At 43.6% G+C, this 23652-nt stretch overlaps 1 protein-coding gene across 12 annotated transcripts in view; it reads left to right on the forward strand.

The window, feature by feature from the left end:
- The first annotated feature begins 8060 nt into the window (after window positions 1-8060).
- The window catches only part of acaca (acetyl-CoA carboxylase alpha), a 32280-nt gene continuing 16688 nt past the window's right edge, over window positions 8061-23652 (forward strand). For 3 of the 12 annotated variants that reach the window (XM_056439803.1, XM_056439812.1, XM_056439871.1), the window contains exons 1-29: window positions 8072-8210; window positions 9309-9564; window positions 10796-10967; window positions 11217-11355; window positions 11510-11619; window positions 11714-11795; window positions 11898-11996; window positions 12099-12205; window positions 12318-12428; window positions 12601-12810; window positions 12934-13104; window positions 13659-13820; window positions 13963-14126; window positions 14297-14447; window positions 14678-14781; window positions 14876-15103; window positions 15349-15499; window positions 15607-15741; window positions 15843-15989; window positions 16100-16288; window positions 17085-17185; window positions 17414-17502; window positions 17737-17861; window positions 17953-18066; window positions 18442-18555; window positions 18636-18725; window positions 18810-18928; window positions 22648-22671; window positions 23102-23245. In XM_056439803.1, the coding sequence (XP_056295778.1) occupies window positions 9338-9564; window positions 10796-10967; window positions 11217-11355; window positions 11510-11619; window positions 11714-11795; window positions 11898-11996; window positions 12099-12205; window positions 12318-12428; window positions 12601-12810; window positions 12934-13104; window positions 13659-13820; window positions 13963-14126; window positions 14297-14447; window positions 14678-14781; window positions 14876-15103; window positions 15349-15499; window positions 15607-15741; window positions 15843-15989; window positions 16100-16288; window positions 17085-17185; window positions 17414-17502; window positions 17737-17861; window positions 17953-18066; window positions 18442-18555; window positions 18636-18725; window positions 18810-18928; window positions 22648-22671; window positions 23102-23245 (3779 nt within the window). In that variant the 5' untranslated portion in view covers window positions 8072-8210; window positions 9309-9337. Of the gene's footprint in view, window positions 8211-9001; window positions 9565-10795; window positions 10968-11216; window positions 11356-11509; window positions 11620-11713; window positions 11796-11897; window positions 11997-12098; window positions 12206-12317; window positions 12429-12600; window positions 12811-12933; window positions 13105-13658; window positions 13821-13962; window positions 14127-14296; window positions 14448-14677; window positions 14782-14875; window positions 15104-15348; window positions 15500-15606; window positions 15742-15842; window positions 15990-16099; window positions 16289-17084; window positions 17186-17413; window positions 17503-17736; window positions 17862-17952; window positions 18067-18441; window positions 18556-18635; window positions 18726-18809; window positions 18929-22647; window positions 22672-23101; window positions 23603-23652 lie in introns of those variants that run through there. The other 9 variants (XM_056439822.1, XM_056439845.1, XM_056439837.1 and 6 more) reach the window with 7 other exon arrangements.

The raw sequence follows: 23652 nt of genomic DNA on the forward strand, positions 1-23652 counted from the left end.
TCGCGTCTGGTGTGATCGAGCCCTCAGGGCTCGCGCAGGTTTCCTCGCGCCACCAAACTGGTGCACCTCCTTCTCCTCTGACCCGCAGCACCAGACACACAGGTCATGACGCTGTTTGTCCCCTGACGTTGTTTTGTGATAAATCAACCACAACATTAGCGCTGCTGAAAACATGACGTCACAACTGGTCGACGTTTCCTAAAAAATTCAACAAACAAATACTCAGAAATCCATGATTTCAAAGCCTTGCAGCTGTTTACTGATGTCATGTTTGAGTGAGAGAGAGAGATAATCTTTTTTGTGTTGTATAAATGCTGTTTAGACATATTTGAAAGTATGTATATAAATGTCACGAGAATTCACAGCCAGAAAATAGGAGCTAAACTATGCTAGCTCTCGGTGTCATGCTATCCTTGTGCATCATTGTTTTATGTGTTTTCTCTTTGTTTTGTCTGTTCCAGTCTTACAACGATCAATCTTATAGAAAACGAACAACACAGCTCAGCTAAAATAGTTTTAATTTACAGTAAAGTAACAACACAAGCAGGCACGTGCACAGACATTTTGGGGGGCAGGTGCTCAAACCAAAAAAAAGGGCACCCATTGCCAAAAAAAAATTCTGACAGAGTTGAAGCATAAGCAGCAATACACTGATGAAGCTGTCCTCAACCTGCGTCTCCTCTGGCAGCATCAGACAGCTAGCTTACATTTTCTTTATGAATAAAGATGAATTATTATATAGCAACAACAGTACAAGCATTCTGATTGGCTAATGGGCGTCATGCCAGCCACATATTGCCCTCCTCGCTAGTCAGATACGGATCCGTATTGCCCTCTTACGTCATTTTCAAAATGAGCGATATTGATAGACATCAACAGCCAAGAGCAGTGGTCCTCCAGATACGGCCCGCCTCCACATTTGGCCCGGCCCTCTGAACAAGAGAGGCCGTATAATTTTTTTTCAGTCTGGCCACGCAAATCCTAGACTAGCCCCTGTTTAAAAAAAACCAGGAAATGCCTCATTGAGATTAAAAATCTCCTTTACAAGAGTTTCCTGGCCAAGACAGCAGCAGCATCACCACACACACAAAAAACAATACAACATAAACATAAAACATAAAACAGTGACAGACAATATAAAAAAAAAAAATAAATCACAGCATGAACCAAACAAAACTAAGTCTCTAAAACAACCACACTCACACACCACACACATACATACATAAAAAACATCGACAGATCGATTTCCTCCAATATTTTCAATAATATTTTCAATTTTTTTTAAAAAGACACGGAGACCGCTCCCCCCCAGGTCTGTCTGCAGCAAGCAGCAAATTGCAGGAACTTAAAACCCTTTTTCTCTCTTTTCAAACGGACCAAGGGACGGAGAGGACGGAGAGCAAGAGGAGGTCTTGAGCAGAGGTCACAGAGTTCCAGATGGTTTTTTCCAGGATTTTTCAGCTGAATTAGAGACCCAAAGATATGAAAGAATAAATAAGGAGGATAGCTTATAATTATGACTTGTGATGGGATGAGTCCAACCAACAGTGATACAGAGCAACACAGGGATAGGGAGAGCAACAGTGGTGAGTAGCCTTAAATTAAGGTATGAGATGGTGAGAAATATCTAAGATGCATGACATGAGGAAGAGAGAGATTGATATAAGATGCCATTGAATAGAACGGAATAAGAATTCTCTCTCTCTCTCTTTTCTCTCTCTCCTCTCTCTCTCTCTCTCTCTCTCTCTCTCTCTCTCTCTCTCTCTCTCTCCCTCTCTCTATTCTCTAAACATAACTAACGTCAGTAAACAGCTGGACGAGGCTTTGAAATCACGGAGTTTTTGTTTGTTTATTTGTTTAGGAACCGTCGGACCAGTTGTGACATCATGTTTTCAGCAGCGCTAATGTTGTGGTTGATTTATCACAAAACAACGTCAGGGGACAAACACCGTCATGACCTGTTGGTCTGGTGCTGCGGGTCAGAGGAGAAGGAGGTGCACCAGTTTGGTGGCGCGAGGAGCACTGCGCGGAGGAGGAAGTGGAGGAAGAGGAGGGGGGGGGGGGGGAGCGGGTCAAGGCGAAATTCTCACAAGAACTCAAATAAATGCCCCGTCGGATATTAAAACACATTTGGGGGGACTTGATGACAGAAAGAGTAACGTTTATTCTTAAATACGGATGAATAAAAAAAATGTGTCTCCAGCAAAAAGGGCACTTTACTCATCCAGGGCAAAGGGGCTGGTGCTTGAGCACCACTAGGGCTCTATCTGTGCACGTGTCTGGCTACCACTTCCACTAGGCCTTGCTTGTCTGGACCATTCGATCTTCTGCTTTACATACTTCACCAAGAGATTTGACTAATGGCCTCGGCCGCCATCTACTGGATCATAACTGCAGTTGCACCGCAATTTCGACTGGCGTTCAGGTGGAGTTCCTATTTAACCTCTTCCACTCCACTGAGGACGCCGGCGTCCTTAAGACCCTCCCCTTCCCTTTAAACGGCTTGCTCACGCAGACCACGTCAATAAACATGGGCATGTTTGGTATCCCAGCATTCAACACATCCTCATCTTTGCAAAGAACATATACATTTTCTTTTATTTCTTAATAATTTTTCACAAGAGGAGCCCAAACACACAATGTCTAAAGTCGCGATAAATGCAGCAAGTCGGGTCTTGCAACATTTCGACGGAGAAAACGTACAGAATACACTTTATAAGTAGATGTATTAGCGGAGGTATTAGCGGAAGTACTAGCGGAATTTAGCAAAGAGCTAGCGGAATCAGAAAAGTTAAAAAGTTTTACAAAAAAACTTTTTTTTTGGTGCGCTGTGTCTTCCCTGACAGTAACGTGTTGAAGCCAGGAGACCGCGCTGTCTTTGCCAGGCCATGAACTCGGTGATTTGCTCCGTTTTTGTTTGACTACATTTTATTAGTAACAGTTAGGTTAGACTTGTCAATCCCTTCGTCGACTCGAGAGGAGACTTACGGCTTTCTAACGACGTGTTGCATATGCAAATTGAGTCACACGTAACGGAACTCCTCTGAAATACGTGGGCGCAGCAAGTCCCGAAGAAGACTGTCCGGTCTTTCCCTAATCAGAAGCCCTGGGTTGACGCCGCGGTCCGGACCCACCTTAGAGCCCGGTCTGCTGCCTTTAACTCCGGGGATCCTGATCAGTACAGGAAGTCCAGATACGACCTTTTGAGGGCCATCAAAGCTGCAAAGAGGACATACAGGAGCAAGGTGGAGTCTACAGGGCTCTCAAGTTTTGAAGACAGGCAAGCGTGAGATTTCCATCAGCACCCGATACAGAGAGTTGTTGTGGTGCTAGACTTTTTGCTCCATCCCAATGCGCAGAATGCGCCGCGGCGTCGGAGCTCTGCAGCGGAACAATCGATCGGCTGAGCACCCCTGCATTCAAGCATTAAATAGCCGGAGGTTTTTTTCGTGAGGAATTCGATGTGTGGCGGGAGTGCGTGAGATAAGACCGAAATGCGTGAGTCTCACGCTCAATGCGTGAGACTTGAGAGCCCTGAGTCTAGCTACCATGGCTCTGACCCCAGGCGCATGTGGAGTGGATTAAGAGCCATTACAGACTACAAGGGGAGGGGCTGCAGTGAGACCCAGTCCTCTGTCCTTCTTCCAGACGAGCTGAATGCTTTTTACGCTCGTTTTGAGAGGGACAGTGACCCCCCTGCAGCGGAGCTACCTGAGGGCCCAACCAGTGGTGTGCCTACTATAACTGTAGCAGAGGTGAGGCGCTGCTTCAATAAGATCAACCCTCGCAAGGCACCTGGCCCGGATGGCATATCAGGTAGGGCCCTCAGGGGTTGCGCTGACCAGCTAGCGGGGGTCTTCAGCGACATCTTCAACCTCTCCCAGCTGTCTGTACTCCCCACATGCTTCAAACGGACCACCATCGTCCCTGTGCCCAAGATCACCAAGGTCACCTGCTTGAATGACTACCGCCCGGTAGCACTGACCTCTGTGATCATGAAGTGCTTTGAGCGGCTGGTCAAATCATTCATCTGCTCCTTGCTGCTATTGAAGATTGTTTCCATAAATGACAAAATATTCATAATAATTATTCAAAAACACATTTCTCCAAAGTAAGAGGTGTAGTCCACTCATGTGGAGCCCATTGATGTAGATATTGAATGATTTCACTCTACACTTGATAACAGTGACGCTATTGAAGATTGTTTCCATAAATTATGACAAAATATTCATAATAATTATTCTAAATCTTTTTTCTTCAAAATCATAGGTGTAGTCCACTCATGTGGAGCCCATTGATGTAGATACAGAATGATTTCACTCTACACTTGATAATAATGAAGCTATTGAAGATTTGTTCCCATAAAATCTGAAAAAATTCATAATAATTTTTCAAAAACACATTTCTCCAAAGTAAGAGGTGTAGTCCACCTATGTGGAGCCCATTGATGTGGGAAATTAATGGTTTCATCCAACACTTGATAACAGTGAAGCTATTGAAGTTTTTTCCCATAAAATATTAAATATAATTCATAATAATTATTTAAGATGAGTTTCTTCAAAAAAAACAGCTGTAGTACAACACAGGGTGGCCATTTGACGTATGGTATAAGTTATGTCAGCCTTCACAATCTTTCAGTGGATATATTGAATATTTTTGGAATATGTTTTTCCTGGATTGCTTTTTGCAGACGGTCCCTGGGCTTAGGTCTCACATCTGATCGCACATTGAGACCAACGTTATTTATCGATCTCGGAGACCGGCTTTTTTTGATAAAATGAAGGTTGTAGCTTGTTGTCGACATCACTACGATCACAGAGAGGTGTTTTTTGTGCTTTAACTCCGTTTCGTCAGAGAGCTATTGAGCCGGGAAGTCCGAATCTGTGAATATCTTTCTAACTTTACTGAACTCAACAACATGTCTGTTTTTTTGTTGCACAATAAAACAATGCATCACTACGTTGGTGACTAATTTAACATTGAGCCAAAAATGGGCTGATTTCTGTCAGTAGGGGCGAGATCCCCCTAGCGACGCTGGCACTCAGTGGCACCTCAGTGGCAAGTCTGTGGCAAGTGCCGCTCGGTGCCAGTACTCAGCGACAACTCACTGGCACCTCACTGGCAACTCACTGGCACCTCACTGGCACCTCACTGGCAACTCACTGGCACCTCACTGGCACCTCACTGGCAAGTCTGTGGCAAGTGCCACAGACTTGCATAGATAATGTATTTTTTTAGACTTACTTACAATATGCAATACGATATTGCTGTACAATACTGCTGTACTATATTGAATATTGTTTTTGCTACTACGTTTCACTTCATAATATATAACACTTATATACCATGATATGTATAATGTACCCGCCTTTCTTTAATAATAAAAAATATATAATTATTTTTTTTACCATGTCATACTGTTATACCTCCATGAAATTCTCCTTTGAGGAGATGCCACTGTTAGTCTAAAGTTTAAGCACTGGCACTCAGTGACACTTGCCGCACTTGCCATCAGTTGCCAGCAGTTGAGAGAAGTTGCCAGCAAATGCCACTACTAGTAAAAAAGTGCCACTACTGTTAAAAAGTGCCACTACTGTAAAGTGCCACTACTAGTCAAAAGTGCCAGCAGACGGAGGTCGGCGCGACGATTTAGAGACAAGCTTCACTGAAGTGCCCGGACAGCGGGAGAAATCACTTTCATGATCACAGAATGGAGGAGCTGCGGTTTAGCTAGATAGATAGATAGCTAAAATAGCTAGATACACAGATGGATGTGTGTGTATATATATAAAAAAGACACTAATTAATATATATATATATATATTAGTGTCTTGTAGACACTACTGACAATATGCAATAAGATAGTGCTGTACATTACTGCTGTACTATATTTAATATAGTTTTGCTACTACTACGCTTCCCTTCGTAATCTATTACAGTTATATACCATGATATTGTAACGCCTCGGACGTTATGGCACTGATGACACGGAGACGGACGACGTTATTAATCCTCCCTTTATTGGGCATCCACCAACACATACAGCGTGTTCCTCTCAGCTTAGCAGGTCGAAAGTCAACAACAACGGTTCCCGTCAACCACCCTTAACTCCCGTTTTCCGACAGGTTAACCCCGCCTCCCCTCTACTCCGCCAATCACAGGCACGCCCCCTCGACCAGCACGCACGGTGCCACACTTTGATTGACAGCCACTTCACAGGGTCGCTACAATATATTACGAAGTGAAACGTAGTAGAAGCAAAACAATATTAAATATAGTACAGCAGTAATGTACAGCACTATCGCATATTGTAAGTAAGTGTCTACAAAAAGACACTATATATATATATATATATCCATCTGTGTATCTAGCTATTTTAGCTATCTATCTATCTATCTATCTATCTATCTAGCTAAACCGCAGCTCCTCCATTCTGTGATCATGAAAGTGATTTCTTCCGCTGTCCGGGCACTTCAGTGAAGCTTGTCACTAAATCGTCGCAGACTCGTCACTGCGGCCGACCCTCCGTCTGCTGGCACTTTTTGAGTAGTGGCACTTTTAACTAGTAGTGGCACTTTTTGACTAGTAGTGGCATCTGCTGGCAACTGCTGGCAACTGCTGGCAACTGATGGCAAGTGCCGGCAAGTGTCACTGAGTGCCAGTGCTTAAACTTTAGACTAACAGTGGCATCTCCTCAAAGGAGAATTTCATGGAGGTATAACAGTATGACATGGTAAAAAATAATTATATATTTTATTATTAAAGAAAGGCGGTACATTATACATATCATGGTATATAAGTGTTATATATTACAGTGAAACGTAGTAGTAGCAAAACAATATTCAATATAGTACAGCAGTATTGTACAGCAATATCAGACATATTTTAAGTAAGTCTAAAAATACATTATCTATGCAAGTCTGTGGCACTTGCCACAGACTTGCCACTGACTGAGGTGCCAGTGAGTTGCCAGTGAGTGCCCAGTGAGTTGCCAGTGAGGTGCCAGTGAGGTTGCACAATAAAACAATGCATTACTACGTTGGTGACTAATTTAACATTGAGCCAAAAATGGGCTCTCTCCATTTCTGTTCTCACATGTTGGGACACGTGGAGCTTTGTCTTGCAGCTTTATTTTTGTGACAATCGTGGGGTAAAAGAGTGATTGTATAACTGTGTAGTGTTTTATGAGAACAAAACGCACGTGAACTATCGGTCTTGTTCCGGACACGAGCACCGGCGAGCTACTGACACACACAAGACAGTTAGCAGCGGGCTGAAGCTGGGTTTCTGCCTGCCGGTGCCGCTTCATCGTGGATGTATAAACAGAGCAACTTTCGGGACCCGCCCCTCCTATAGGCCCTCTGAACCCGCCCACTTAACTGCTCTTGAATCTGATTGGTTCTCTACAACGACACCTTCCTAGATCCGGGTGTAATAGATAGAAATGTATATTTGTGTGCGTGCAGTGACTGTAGTTTGCGGTACACGCAAAGTGTAACTTTTATTGTTTAATGCTAACGCTGCTTCCATGGCAGTCCTCAAATTGTTGTATTAAACACGAGACCTTCATTGTGGTGACAAGGGCTTTCTGTGAGATATACATATAGTACTTTATTAATGGGGAATTCGCATTACAGCAACCGAGTTAGAACTATATCACCAAATCAAAACGTATAAAGAAAATGATGGAGGCAAAGTATAAACAACATAATTAATAGTAACTTCATTGAACTATTTAAAAACCGGTACTATCACAGTGAAAGTGCCCTGTAATTGGTGGAAGTTTAGTAGTGTTGCTATTTTGTATTTATAAAATGTATTGGAATTGTAAAGATTAAACAACACCACTAACTTCAAACATTGTTCTTTCTTAATGTTCACTTCATCTGTGTTGCTTTTTTCAGTTTGTGTAGCTTTTATAAAACGACCAAATTGCCGTCTTGAGAGTGAAGTGTTTTCTACCCAATGTATTTCTACACCGGAAGTTGCGCTCCGGGGTCAACGTCCAGGAGTAACCTGCATGCGCATCATCACATCACCCCACACTCTACTGGTAAAACCTCTGTTACCTCATCATGTTGTGACTTTTCCCTTCTCCTCTTCTCTCCCCATCACCACTAGACAGTGACATGTCTAAAAGACACCACTAATTCGTGGCTCTCGCGTGATCAATTTATTTTTCAGGATTACGTTTCGGTGCATCTCCACCGGTGAGTCAGTTTCTAGACGAGACGCTCATCTCAGATTATGTCTGTCTGTTAGTGCGTTGACGAGTCGGCAATACTGTCCCAGTGGCACCGCCGGGTTCTTGTATGATCTACTTCCGTAAACCGGCCGGCATCTATCGGTTACGTTGCTAGCATCTAGCGCTAGCTGCGCTTCAGTTTATCCGTGGCTGTGGTTTTTGAGTGAGGAAACTATAGCTTTGACTTGACAGCCGGCGTTTCCCCATTGATTGGTTGACTTCACGCTAACTGTTGGCTAGCTCGACGTCATTGCCGTGAAAATGAAGTGGTTCGAGTCAGTGCGCGGAACCATCGTGTGACGTCCACCCCCCCTAGAGCTCACGTTAGCGGTGTGTGTGTGTCCGCGGTGCTCCGCTTTTTCTGGTCCCGCGAGCATCTATCGACCGACTGTACGGTAAGGTGTGGTGTGCCATACCTGGGAGTCCGCTCCTACCACTTTGGCGGAGCAGCTGGAAACAAACAAACAAACAAAGAACAACATGTAGCAGCACCGTGGCAGTTAGATAGATAGATAGATAGATATATAGATAGATATATACTTTATTAATCCCCAAGGGGAAATTTGCTGTATTATTGTTTCCGCAGGGTGGTTGATGTCGTACATGTCTTTTATAAGTTATCAGCTGTTGCACGAGGAGAAGTCCACTACTAAGTTAAATGCAACCGACGGTTGTTATCATGCAGTTGTGCATTACATGAGCTAAACAGTTTGTTTTCCAATTGGCGGGAACACTTTTAAGTGTATCTATCATGCAGGCAGAATTTGTATGGATATGTTTTATAGACCGTTTACATATACGTGTCACATTTTTCTTTTACCCCCTTGGGGATGTGGAAACAATTGCTAACAGGACGAACCGCCCTGAGTCCGAGTGTTGCAATATCGGTTGCATTTATCAAGATAACACTAGCTACATAACTTACTGAAACTCACTTTTGCAACATGACAAACAGGGTCTGACACCAGACGAGGAGGCATTTGGGACAAACCGTACCTTGATATTTTTGACTCTCTGTATCTCCTTTTTAACCGTTGCTGCCACTGTCGTTGTCCTGGTCCAGTACTCGCAGCGTGTTCGTGTCGCCCCGCCATGGCTCAGCAGGACGGCGCTGCCAAGAAGAGCCCTGCGGTGGCGGCGTTGCACTCGCACTTCACTGTGGGATCGGTATCGGAGGAGAACTCGGAGGATGAGAACCTCGGGAAGCCTGGCCTGCAGCTGGAGGAGAGGGAGACCCGCTCCTCGTCGCCGTCCTCTGACAGCTCAAGCAACTTTGAAATAGGATTGGACCGCACTGATGGCCCCACGCACAATCTAAGGTTAGAATGCAGACCCGGTCTGTCTCCTCTATTCTTTAGTGTTTTCACTGAATATTGGTATCGGTTAAGTGTGTGTGTGGATCCAGGTTATTTTATATATTTATTTCTTATTGTTCAGGTATTCCAAAAAAAAAAGGTGTTATTAACCATGCAGACACATTTGTATTTTGTATTTACTTTTGTTCAGTCATTTTTAAACTACAACCAAAATGCTGCATTACATTTACGTAATATGAAGACATATTTTGAATTTTTGTGTGCAGCCTTCAATCCCATTCTTGCTCTGTGGCTTGCAAATGTGAGATGCAAAAGGTGAATGTGCAAATTTTGAGCGCTGTCTCTCTGAGACTACTAGTTCTGCTGGTGCAGGCCTGTAGTTTAAAGCAGCCCCTTCACCAGCACATGTGAAAATATGTAGTTTCACTAGATGCACTCTGCTAAAAGATGTATTTGTGTTCTGAGTCTTGGTAGGTCTGGAAGACTTCAGCATGTGGGTTTGGGAAAGTGTTCAAAAACAGTAATTCTCAGTCCGACGGTCGGAGCTTTTCAGTAATGGGAGAACTTTGGTGTCTTTAGTTTCTCTGCCAGCCCCATGTCTTTCACTGGGCTGCCTAGACCTCACATTCCACTGTCACATTCACATTTTAAGGGCTTGTGACACTTTACTCTCATGCCTCGCAGAAGGTTTGAGATTTTACATGAGAGATGCTGATGTGCAGAATAGCCTTCACCATAATTGCACGGTGTTTCCTTTCTTTTTTGTGCACATGTTTCTATGTTCTGTCTTTCAATTTGTATGGTATTTTCATTTCTAAACATGTAACAATGTCATGCACCCAGCCATGTGGATAATCCTGTTTTGACTTAATACATTTTTAGAATGTCGTTATCTAATGTCTACCAGACATGGGAGTCACTAACTAAAGAAGCTCGGGGACGGTAGATTTTAAACTGGAAATACTGGATGGGGTGTCTCTCCCCCCCCCCTCTATTCAGTATGGGCTCATTTGTCTCTTGTGGGTAACCATACAGTGATGCAATGACGCACATAAGGCCACAGAGAGCAGCCTGCCGAATGAGCCTTAGGCACTGCCACACCTTCCAGCTGGCGGCCATTTACCTCCCTGTCCTTGTGTACTATCCATTTCCCCAATATCTGAATTCCTGTCTTGTGTTTGCACATCTTTCTGGTTATCAGAGCTACATAATACCCTGTTCCTCCCAAAACTAGCGGTGGTACGAATGGCTGTTGCGTTCTTCGCCCTGACAGGCCAAGCATGTCAGGGCTGCACCTAGTGAAGCAAGGCAGAGATCGCCGGCGTATTGATCTTCAAAGAGATTTTACCGTGGCCTCTCCCGCGGAATTTGTCACCCGCTTTGGTGGCAACAAGGTCATCGAGAAGGTGAAGATTTCAATTTCGCACATGTACAAGCACTTTTTATTTTTTATGAAAACCGACTGGTCAAGAATTCTAAAACAAATTCTGTTTGGATCACACGGACATTTAAATGTATAAAAGTACAATATGAAGTCATGCCGCACATGGACACAGCAGCATCTGTAACCGGATTAGACCATCAAGTATTTATGAAGTATTTCAACCTAATGTGAGCAAATCAACGTCGGTAACTCAACTGTTTTTCTTCTCCAGGTGCTTATTGCCAACAATGGCATTGCGGCGGTCAAATGCATGCGCTCCATCCGCCGCTGGGCCTATGAGATGTTTCGCAATGAAAGGGCAATCCGCTTTGTCGTAATGGTGACCCCGGAGGACCTTAAGGCCAATGCAGGTGAGTTTTTAGCATGACGCTTCTGAAAAAGTAAATAAAACACGATTCCAGTGCCATAGACTCTGATAAAGTGTCAGGATGCACTGCAGAAGTACTATTATGTATCACGCAAGGAATGTTGATTTGGGAAATCTGTGGTTGTGTCTTTTCACAGAATACATCAAAATGGCAGATCATTACGTACCTGTGCCAGGAGGGACGAATAATAACAACTATGCCAATGTTGAGCTCATTCTGGACATTGCAAAACGCATACCTGTTCAGGTATGACCACACACTTATAATATCTGTAGTTTTCCCCACAGCGACTAATATTTGCATCGTTGACCTTATACCCGTTGTCTCCTGGTCCTTACAGGCGGTGTGGGCTGGATGGGGTCATGCCTCAGAGAACCCCAAACTCCCAGATCTGCTTCACAAGAATGGCATTGCTTTCATGGGTAAGAGAAGCTTCTTACAATGCCTATCACTTTGACCCTTACACTAAGCTTCATATTATCCATTCACTCTTCTTTTTCCCTTATTGGTAACTCCTACCACAGGTCCCCCGAGTCAGGCTATGTGGGCTCTGGGAGACAAGATTGCCTCGTCCATCGTGGCTCAGACAGCTGGCATTCCTACCCTGCCCTGGAGCGGTTCAGGTGTGTCACAGTTTGTGTATCTTTTGGTGTATGATCAGCTTGGAAAAATCGAGAAAAATATTTGCTTGTGTGCCAAATATGTCATCCGTCTGTCTTTCTCAGGCCTCACAGTGGAATGGACAGAGAGCAACCAAAAGAAGAAAACCATCAATGTTCCAGCTGACGTGTTTGAGCTCGGCTGCATCCAGGATGTGGAGGATGGCCTCAAAGTAAGCATGTCATTTCAGTGATGTTCCGCAAAGCCCAAATAATGTTTTTTTGGCTTATGTATCCTATGCATAGTTGTATGTGTGCTAGACAGCTGTATATTTCCTTTGCCAGGCTGCAGAGAAAGTCGGTTACCCCATCATGGTGAAGGCTTCAGAAGGAGGCGGAGGCAAAGGCATCCGTAAAGTCAACTGTGCTGACGATTTCCCAAATCTCTTCAGACAGGTACGTGAAAACTCCATCTAAATCCAGCATTTATTTTGAAACATCATGCAGGATGTAACGCATCATACGATGGGGTCCGAATGTAGCATTAGAGATCCCAATGGTGTCGGACATTTAGAATTGGGTTTTTGTGAACTTGTTGCAAGGGTTGGCTTTCTCTTTGGTTCTCCAGGTCCAGGCAGAAGTTCCAGGTTCACCTATTTTCGTCATGCAGCTAGCCAAACACGCCCGCCACCTCGAGGTCCAGATCTTGGCCGATGAATATGGCAATGCAATTTCACTATTTGGGAGAGATTGCTCTGTGCAGCGACGGCACCAGAAAATTATAGAGGAGGCTCCTGCCACCATCGCCCCCTCTGACGTGTTTGAGGATATGGAAAGGGTACAATACAACTTTCATTGTTTGTTCTTGTATAAAGCTGATAAATGGAGATCTAAGCAGCAAAGTGCATTTAGATTAATTTAAAGTGTTTGAACCTTGAGACGAGTGGTTTTCTCTCCTCAGTGTGCAGTGAAGCTGGCTAAGATGGTTGGGTACGTCAGTGCAGGTACGGTTGAGTACCTCTACAGCCAGGATGGCAGCTTCTACTTCCTGGAGCTCAACCCTCGTCTGCAGGTGGAACACCCCTGCACCGAGATGGTGGCCGACGTCAACTTGCCTGCTGCCCAGCTGCAGGTCAGTCCCACCCAGACACGCCGTCAGTGTTACCAAGAGCACACTTTACATCGCATACAGTACGTATGAGTCTGGGACTCGCATGGAGCAAACACAGTTAGCACGCTTCACCGCTTACCACTAGACGGGCCCCCCTGTCTCCATGGCAACGGACTGCAAAAGAAGGAGGCAGTATGCAGGAAAACCGTGTCGTAGATCTATTGGTTGCAGCAGCACTGGGTCACATGGTCTGTTCAGCAGTGTTTGAGATTGTGTGTAAATGAATCAGTGCCAGTCGAGCTGAAGGGCAGTGTTGCTGTGGGAGTGACACATGCTCTCTGGGACAAAGGACAAGGGGCTCACGATCAGTCAGAAAGATGGTGTTTATCGGTTGTCTCGGAAAAGCTGTCAGATAAGCGTATTAGGAAATACGCATGTGGATCAAAGCAAATACAATCATAATCCATGAATGTGTTGGTTACCCTGTTTGTCCAAGGCCCGTCCATCTGTCTGTCCCTTAATGTTCTTGTGATGTCAGTTCCCGTGCATTAACCTGTGTCGTACTATCCTGTCAGATTGCAATGGGTATACCTCTTCAGAGGATAAAAGACATCAGGATGCTGTATGGGGTCCAGCCGTGGGGAGATTCTCACATTGACTTCGAGGGCCTGTCGACAGCCCCCTCCCCCCGGGGCCATGTCATCGCAGCACGCATCACCAGCGAAAACCCTGATGAGGTGAGCATCACACCAAATAATTGGAGTCCTATTGTACCATGAATAGAGGCCATCGTTATTATTTCGAAATGTTACCCTTCTCGGTGTCAATTGGGTTGTTATTTTGATTCAGTTTATGAGATGAAGCGTGGTGTGTTTGCAGGGTTTTAAGCCAAGCTCCGGCACAGTGCAAGAGCTGAATTTCCGCAGCAATAAGAACGTGTGGGGCTACTTCAGCGTGGCAGCGGCCGGGGGGCTGCACGAGTTTGCAGACTCTCAGTTTGGACACTGTTTCTCTTGGGGAGAGAATCGGGAAGAAGCCATCTCGTGAGTAAACGCAACATTTAAACGAACATTGCTTAGTCAAAATGATCAACCAAAAAAAAAACACAATTGATTTATTGTTAATGATAATGCATATTTAGAAGAACTTTCTGATGGAATTATTATTTGGAGGTTTTTGTCATTGACATATGTGGTTATGTCTCTTTTTCTAGCAACATGGTGGTGGCTCTGAAGGAGTTGTCCATCAGAGGAGACTTCAGGACCACAGTGGAATACCTAATCAAGCTCCTGGAGACTGAAAGCTTTCAGCACAACACCATTGACACCGGCTGGCTGGACAGGCTTATCTCAGAGAAGATGCAGGTATGTTGAGATATTCCAGCTGTGGCCGCTGGGAAAACTAACAAGAAACAATGTGTTTTGACATACGTAATATAATTCCAGTGCTGAAAACACATTACATCTAAGATAATAAATGTATTATTAGTATAATAGCAACCTCAAGTACTATTAGATTGTGTATATATATATATATGGTACAATGCAGTTTGAACTTTTCTCGTGGCTAAGTAGTAACGTGTATTTCTATGCAGGCGGAGCGTCCCGATACCATGCTGGGAATTGTGAGCGGTGCTCTTCATGTGGCCGATGTCAATCTAAGGAACAGCGTGTCCAACTTTCTGCATTCTCTGGAAAGGTATAAATATGGCCAGTCGTATTAATCCATTCAAAGCAGTAAATACGCCATGGAGAAGAAAAAAAACATGAGATCCTCTCTACTCTCTGACCAGGGGCCAGGTGCTGCCAGCACACACACTTCTCAACACGGTGGACGTGGAGCTGATCTATGAAGGTACTAAGTACGTCCTGACGGTGACCCGCCAGTGTCCCAACTCCTACGTGGTCATCATGAACCACTCCGCCGTTGAGGTGGATGTCCATCGGCTCAGTGACGGAGGGCTTTTGCTGTCTTATGATGGAAGCAGTTACACCACCTACATGAAGGAGGAGGTGGACAGGTAAAGAGGGAAAACAACACTTCAGAATGAAATAATTGTTCCTAAATAAGCTGTACCACAGAGTAAAATATATTGAATAAATGGATAATGCAATGGCATGTGTTTATTTTGCTGATTGTTAGTTATTTGCCTGAGAATATCTTCATTCAGTTCACAACGTTACAGAAATTAATTGAAGCACTTAAGACTTCTGTTTTTTTTTCGTGGGTGTTGAGACAAAATATCTTATTCCCTCCCCCCCCAAGGTATCGCATCACGATTGGAAACAAGACGTGTGTTTTTGAAAGAGAGAATGATCCTTCGCTGCTGCGATCTCCTTCAGCTGGAAAGCTCATCCAGTACATGGTCGAGGATGGCGGGCACGTGTTTTCTGGCCAGTGCTATGCCGAGATAGAGGTACAGTATGTCAAGGCGTATGTGAGCACTACGAGAAAGCTGCAAGCTGTACCAAGTACACGTTGGTTTTAGTGTACGGATTTAAACTTTGCACTTGTACATTCCAGGTGATGAAGATGGTGATGACCCTCACCGCTTTGGAGTCTGGTTGTATTCACTACGTGAAGAGGGTTGGAGCAGCACTGGTGCCTGGCTGTGTCATTTCCAAGCTTCAACTGGATGACCCCAGCCGAGTGCAGCAGGTACAGTTTGTCTGACGTGTGCATTCCATACTGGGATTTCTCAGCGTCTTCTGCTGAACAAGTGTGTGCGTGTGCAATAAGTGTTTATGTTTGTCTTGTAGGCCGTGCTGCACACGGGGCCCCTACCTATTATCCAGGCAGTGGCACTGAGAGGGGAGAAGCTACACAGAGTCTTCCACAACACGCTGGATTATCTTATTCACATTATGAACGGCTACTGTCTCCCTGAGCCTTTTTTCAGCAATAAGGTAAGAATTCGCACACTTGCACGTCCACACACACCTGGATACACGTCGGCGTCAGCGCTTTCGAACTGTGAGCAGTTTCTCAAACCACGTACCTCTTGTGTCTGTCCTAGTTGAAAGACTGGGTGGAGAGGTTGATGAAAAACATGCGCGATCCCTCTCTGCCACTGTTGGAGCTTCAAGACATCATGACCAGTGTGTCAGGTCGCATCCCCCCTGCTGTGGAGAAGTCCATCAAGAAGGAGATGGCGCAGTACGCCAGCAACATCACCTCCGTGCTCTGCCAGTTCCCGAGCCAGCAGGTGCCCCAGCAACACACACTAAATATACGCCCTCATAACTTAAAGCGCACCATGTCAACAACAGTAAAACTCCTGTTGAGCACCTCCCAGTTTTTCTAATAATAGGTTTCCAAGGTAATCCCCGCAGCAAGCAGCAATTATTTATGTTTAAGTACGTAGCACATTTATCGGCCACGTTAAAGTGTCAACAAAACGGCAGTAATCGCCTGTTATAATAAATGAGAAGTTTTGGTTTCCAGTGATTTATTGCGTCTAAACGTGGCGTTGGCTTGACGGTGGGATTTCTCAACTCTCAACTCTGGTGTTCAGTTGCACTTATATGTGCCAGCTGGCTAGAAACAGTGTCCTTTTTTGTTAAGTGTTATGTGCAAACAGGAGTGACCACATATCTGCAAAAGGTTAAGCAATACTGCCTCTGTCTTTGGTTTCGGTCAGTTTATATTATCCTTTTTTTAAAGTTTGAGAAAAGATGCCTATCCACCTGCAACTTGCTGGTTTATATAAACAACCCACTGGATTTGATGTTATTACTGATGAAATATTTTGTGCATCTTCATATATTCATGCATAGTTTATGAAGAGCAAAGACAGGCCAGTACACGAACATGACTAGTAATAAGGAGGTGTTGACACACCTAATGATGTATATAGGACGAAAGATCCCACTCAATTAGGATCACACTCTGGATATAATGGGAGCAAGCTAAGAGAGGGTTCATCGGGGGCCACTGGGATTCATTTCTTATGAGTCTCGGCTGCTGGTGGGCTCAATTTCACGTTTTGTTTATCTTTCCAGATTGCAAACATCCTGGACAGCCATGCTGCTACTCTGAACAAGAAGTCTGAGAGAGAAGTCTTCTTCATGAACACACAAAGCATCGTTCAGCTGGTGCAGAAGTGAGTGCGACACACACATTTACAGTACAGCCTATGACCCGAAGTGGCAAATTGCACAACAGACCAGCTTGTTTGAACATAACTGGTTGGGAACAACCTTCCCGGCAGAAAAAAAGTTTAGATGCCTCATCTAAATTTGCTGCATGACATGCTCTTATTTGTAACCATAACATTGATCGATCAGTACAATGCATCATTCTTCATTGTGGTTGTGTTTGTGTTGAAAAGGTATCGCAGCGGCATCAGAGGTCACATGAAGGCCGTGGTGATGGACTTGCTCAGACAGTACCTTAAGGTAGAGATCCAGTTTCAGAATGGTGAGTGACTGCACTTAATTATTGGTTTCAAAGTGTTCTCGGTTTTGACACTTTTGACACTCATGCAAGAGTAATGTGCTTTCAGTTTCGCTGTCCTTCAATTCCTCAGAAGAGTTGCACTTACTTATTCTGTCCACTGGGTGGAGCTCTTTCACAATGAACTGCTCAGCGTCTGTGACTGCACTTGCCCTGTGCTGCATTTAGCAGAGCTCTTACATGTTGGCTTGTTGACAGGACACTATGACAAGTGTGTGTTCGCGCTGCGTGAGGAAAACAAGAGCGACATGGCAAACGTGCTCAACTACATTTTCTCCCATGCGCAAGTCACCAAGAAGAACCTGCTGGTTACCATGCTCATTGTAAGTGTCCGCCCTTGCGCAGTCGAAACCAAAAGAGTTTTCAGATATCTAGCCAGTGACGCCACGTGACGCTCTCCTCTCTTGTGTCTAGGATCAGCTGTGTGGCCGTGATCCCACGCTGACGGATGAACTGATGACCATCTTGACTGAGCTCACCCAGCTCAGCAAGACGACCAACGCCAAGGTGGCACTGCGAGCCCGGCAGGTTGGATGTCAATTTCAATTTTTTTTGACAGATTTATTGGGCCTGCTTTAAGTCAACCATATCAATATGACTTATTCTGAAATGGTTAAAGCTTCTTTTTGTAAGATTTTCATGTTCCGATGGGATAAATTGTTTTATCCATGAGGTCCGGTGAGAGTCTCCCCACCAGATGTCACTATCTACGCCTTTTCTTTTTTAATTGGTGAACAATGAAACAATAGAACATTTAGAATATAACAATCGGTAATGCTCAGAAACGTAACTAAGATAAGATAACTGAAGAGATTTTCATAAACTGTGATGAAAAAGTGTGCTATAACTAATTTAATAATACATAAATGAACTGAAAGTGTTCCTTTCATATGCTGTATCCAGGTGTTGATCGCTTCCCACCTCCCCTCGTATGAGTTACGACACAACCAGGTGGAGTCCATCTTCCTCTCTGCCATTGATATGTATGGGCACCAATTCTGCATCGAGAACCTGCAGGTAGGCGACAAAGGAGCTGGCTTCATCGGGTGCTCTGAAACTGGTTCTGTGGTGACTCATTCCCCGTTTTGTTTTTTTAGAATCTGATCCTTTCAGAAACGTCCATCTTTGACGTTCTGCCCAACTTCTTCTACCACAGTAATCAGGTCGTCAGGATGGCTGCCCTTGAGGTAAGGGCAGCAATCATCTTCATTTGCATAAAATGCAGGCGATTCAAAAGTCAAACTAATATCCTCTGTCTCCAATAACCGCAGGTATACGTTCGCAGAGCATACATCGCCTATGAGCTCAACAGCGTCCAGCATCGCCAACTGAGGGACAACACGTGTATCGTAGAGTTCCAGTTCATGCTTCCCACCTCGCACCCCAACAGGTATAGATCACTTACAATGCCCGCAACCCTCATGTACTGTGCATCCCCCCCCCCCTCCCCTCTGACATTATGGACAGGGATCAATATTTTGGAGTTTCATTCTATTCATATAATATGTGTGTGTATATATGTATATATACACTACCCTTCAAAAGTTTGGGATCACCCAGACAATTTCGTGTTTTCCATGAACACTCACACTTTTATTTATCAAATGAGTTGCAAAATGTATAGAAAATATAGTCAAGACATTGACAAGGTTAGAAATAATGATTTGTATTTGAAGTATTAATTTTTTTCTTCAAAATTTGCTTTCGTCAAAGAATGCTCCTTTTGCAGCAATTACAGCATTGCAGACCTTTGGCATTCTATCTGTTAATTTGTTGAGGTAATCTGTTGAAATGTCACCCCACGCTTCCTGAAGCACCTGCGACAAGTTGGATTGGCTTGATGGGCACTTCTTGCGGACCATACGGTCAAGCTGCTCCCACAACAGCTCAATGGGGTTGAGATCTGGTGACTGTGCTGGCCACTCCATTACAGACAGCAGACCAGCTGCCTGCTTCTTCCCTAAATAGTTCTTGCACAATGTGGAGGTGTGCTTTGGGTCATTGTCCTGTTGGAGGAGGAAATTGGCTCCAATCAAGCGCTGCCCACAGGGTATGGCATGGCGTTGCAAAATGGAGTGATAGCCTTCCTTATTTAAAATCCCTTTTACCTGGTACAAATCTCCCACTTTACCAGCACCAAAGCAGCCCCAGACCATCACATTACCTCCACCATGCTTGACAGATGGTGTCAGGCACTCTTCCAGCATCTTTTCACCTGTTCTGCTTCTCACAAATGTTCTTCTGTGTGATCCAAACACATCAAACTTGGATTCATCTGTCCAGAACACCTTTTTCCAATCTTCCTCTGTCCAATGCCTGTGTTCTTTTGCCCATACCAATCTTTTCTTTTTATTGGCCAGTCTCAGATATGGCTTTTTCTCTGCCACTCTGCCTAGAAGGCCAGCATCCCGGAGTCGCCTCTTCACTGTCAACGTTGACACTGGCGTTTTGCGGGTACCATTTAAAGAAGCTGCCAGTTGAGGACCTGTGAGGCGTCTATTTCTCAAACTAGAGACTCTAATGTACTTGTCTTCTTGCTGAGTTGTGCACCGGGGCCTCCCACTTCTCTTTCTGCTCTGGTTAGAGCCCGTTTGTGCTGTTCTCTGAAGGGAGTAGTACACACCGCTGTAGGAAATTTTCAGTTTCTTTGCAATTTCTCGCATGGAATAGCCTTCATTTCTAAGAATAGACTGGCGAATTTCACATGAAAGTTCTTTTTTTCTGGCCATTTTGAGAGTCTTATCGAACCCACAAATGTGATGCTCCAGATAATCAACTAGCTCAAAGGAAGGCCAGTTGTATAGCTTATATCACCAGCATAACTGTTTTCAGCTGTGCTAACATAATTGCACAAGGGTTTTCTAATCAGATATTAGTCTTCTAAGGCGATTATCAAACACAATGTACCATTAGAACACTGGAGTGATAGTTGATGGAAATGGGCCTCTATACACCTCTGGAGATATTTCATTAGAAACCAGATGTTTCCACCTAGAATAGTCATTTACCACATTAACAATGTATAGAGTGTATTTCTGATTGATTTAATGTTATCTTCATTGAAAAAAACAATGCTTTTCTTTGAAAAATAAGGACATTTCTAAGTGATCCCAAACTTTTGAACGGTAGTGTGTATATATATATACACACAGAGTTTTTCCTGGGTCAAAATGGGTCTTCGGTGCTCCCAAAAAATGTTTGGGCGCGCGCACGTTTTCTGTCACTGTCCTTTCGCGCACCTCACAGTTGCGTATTGATCAGACAAGAAGACACGCTTATCAACTCGATTACTATTGATCAAAACAGAACAAGGGTTCGGCTGTAGCCTCCTTGAAACATACTATTGCGAACATATTCGCTGACATGCACGTGATGAACACAGTTTTGTTGTTGTTTTTTCCATCGCAGATTTTTTTTCCATAGGCGCTCGGGAAAACGGCTTAGGCGCGCGCCCACATTTTCTCTATGCAGGAAAAACCCTGTATATATATATATATACAGGACTGTCTCAGAAAATTAGAATATTGTGATAAAGTTCTTTATTTTCTGTAATGCAATTAAAAAAACAAAAATGTCATGCATTCTGGATTCATTACAAATCAACTGAAATATTGCAAGCCTTTTATTCTGATTTATTGCTGATTATGGCTTACAGCTTAAGAAAACTCTAAAATCCTATCTCATAAAATTTTAATATTTCCTCAGACCAAGTAAAAAAAAGATTTATAACAGCTGAGTGTTTGTCAAGGCTCAGGAAACCCTTGCAGGTGTTTCGAGTTAATTAGACAATTCAAGTGATTTGTTTAATACCCTACTAGTATACTTTTTCATGATATTCTAATATTTAGAGATAGGATATTTGAGTTTTCTTAAGCTGTAAACCATAATCAGCAATATTAAAAGAATAAAAGGCTTGCAATATTTCAGTTGATTTGTAATGAATCCAGAATGCATGACATTTTTGTTTTTTTAATTGCATTGCAGAAAATAAAGAACTTCATCACAATATTCTAATTTTCTGAGACAGTCCTGTAGACTACTTAATGCTAATTTAGTACATATTCTAGCGGCAGCATCTGTTGTTGCTCTTACTTACTGCCTTCTTCTTCATCAGGATCATTTGGTGGCTCCCTCTATATTTGCATCTCCTCGCACCTCACATGCCACTGTGTTAGACAAATGGAGGTGTGCTGTGGTTGCACAAGACGTATCACTCCAATGCCTATTATTATTATTATAAGATTAATATTTAAGGTGCTATTGATGGATAAGTTACTTTTAAAATCAATGTAACTGAAGCGGTCAAGTTTACTTCACGATCTGATGTCATCCATGGTGCCGCGGTTCCTTTCACACCTTCCGAGCAGTCTTCCCTTGTTCATTGTTCTCCATGTAAAATGCCCCTTGTGTGCAAAAGAAGGTATTTTGCAAGACTTCTTGGTTTGTCAGAAGTGTGTGTGTGTGTGTGTGTGTTGCGTGTTGCCCACAAGCAACACAGCCCTGGGAAAACATTGGGGCGCTCCTTGTGTAAAACTTGAGAATCTCAGAGAAACCAGATGCAAAAAGTTTCTACTAGACGATGTACTGGGCCATATCTGTTCGATCCTACCTGTGTGGTGTTGTCTGTGGATGTTCCGATGTTCCGGTACATTTGCACATCGCCTCGCAGTGCTACTTTATTTTTTTTGCCATGTTGGAGTCAGCTTGTTGATGCTGTTTTTTTTTTTCAAATCCAAAATGCCATTGCACATACATTTGATCGCATGCTTGTGATTGCACTTGTCTGAACTAACCTTCACGTTCGGCTCGTCACTGAACTAAAGCCAGCATGCGTGTGAAATGATTAGCTGACTTTATCAGGACCTAATGCATGTTGTCAAGGGAGCAGTCAGGAGGAAGTGAAATGTGTGTTTACGGCAAGAGAGCCACTACCAATTTACTTTATCCTCCATTTTTCCATTAATGACATTCATTTAGATATTGATCAGAGCAAAATACATCCTTCAAGTTAAAGGGCACACACACACACACACACTTCTTCACTTTGACTGTCTTCCCCTCCTTATGCCTGGCACTAACCACTTAGTAATCAATGTTGTTTGATTGCAGAGGGAACATCCCCACTCTAAACAGGTATTGTAAACATTATTTTCATTGCATAGACTAATCGTGTAAACTGTAGGCTAGGCTAGCTAGCTGCTAGGCCAAAGCAGTCATTCGCATCGTAATTAATTCATCTGGTGATGAAGTCAACACATTGTTTGGTGATTCAACTGTTTGGAGCTCTAAATGTTCCCCAAATTAAATGGATTTAGCAGCTTGAATTTAGTCTGAGAAATGCAATGTTTCTAAATCTTGCTGACAACAGTGTGTGTGTGTGTGTGTGTGTTTGACATTGCAAACAGTTGCGTGTATGTGCTTCAATTGTGTGGATATTTAGAATAACTTGGGATGTGAGGTGGTGATAGTAATAATGATTCTAAGATAACTACATGTTGGGGAAATGTTGTACGCCAGTGCAAATCTCCTGAACTGAAACCGATGACTGTAACTGTCCTGTCAGGAGAATCTCTGCTCCGGTCCTGGACTTTGCAAGAACAGCGGACACTAGATTAAAGACAACTAAACTCCAGGACCTTAAAGATAGTAAATCTAAGGATGATAAAGCGGACGAGAAAAATGCTGCTGATTCGGAATCTGCGGACAGGTTTGACACACAAAACCTCTTGAATGTGGGTGTATCTTCTGGGACGGCTTGTTTTAATGAAAGGACTAACACCCAACCAACTGGAACATGAATACTTAAAGGCTCTTTCTGCGGAAAGGAATACTTTGCTTTAAATGGACCAACACGTGATCTGTGGTCACATGCAATGGTGTCATTTATTCCTATTTGCGTTTTATATTCTGAACCTCATTCAGTTTTTATACTAAACAGTCTCCTACAATTAACGCATAAATGTGTGTGTTTTCAATTTTCACACATCACGATGCCCCAGAATCTGGAATTTCACGGAAAAAAACCTGTGGAATAAAAACTGCTGTGAGGTTCTTTAAAGGTGGATGGGGAACTTCTACACAGTCCTTGTCGTGGTGCGGCAGAGTCCCATTGTG

The sequence above is a fragment of the Pseudoliparis swirei genome, chromosome 3 (genome assembly GCF_029220125.1).
Source record: "Pseudoliparis swirei isolate HS2019 ecotype Mariana Trench chromosome 3, NWPU_hadal_v1, whole genome shotgun sequence".
Classification (NCBI taxonomy): Eukaryota; Metazoa; Chordata; class Actinopteri; order Perciformes; family Liparidae; genus Pseudoliparis; species Pseudoliparis swirei.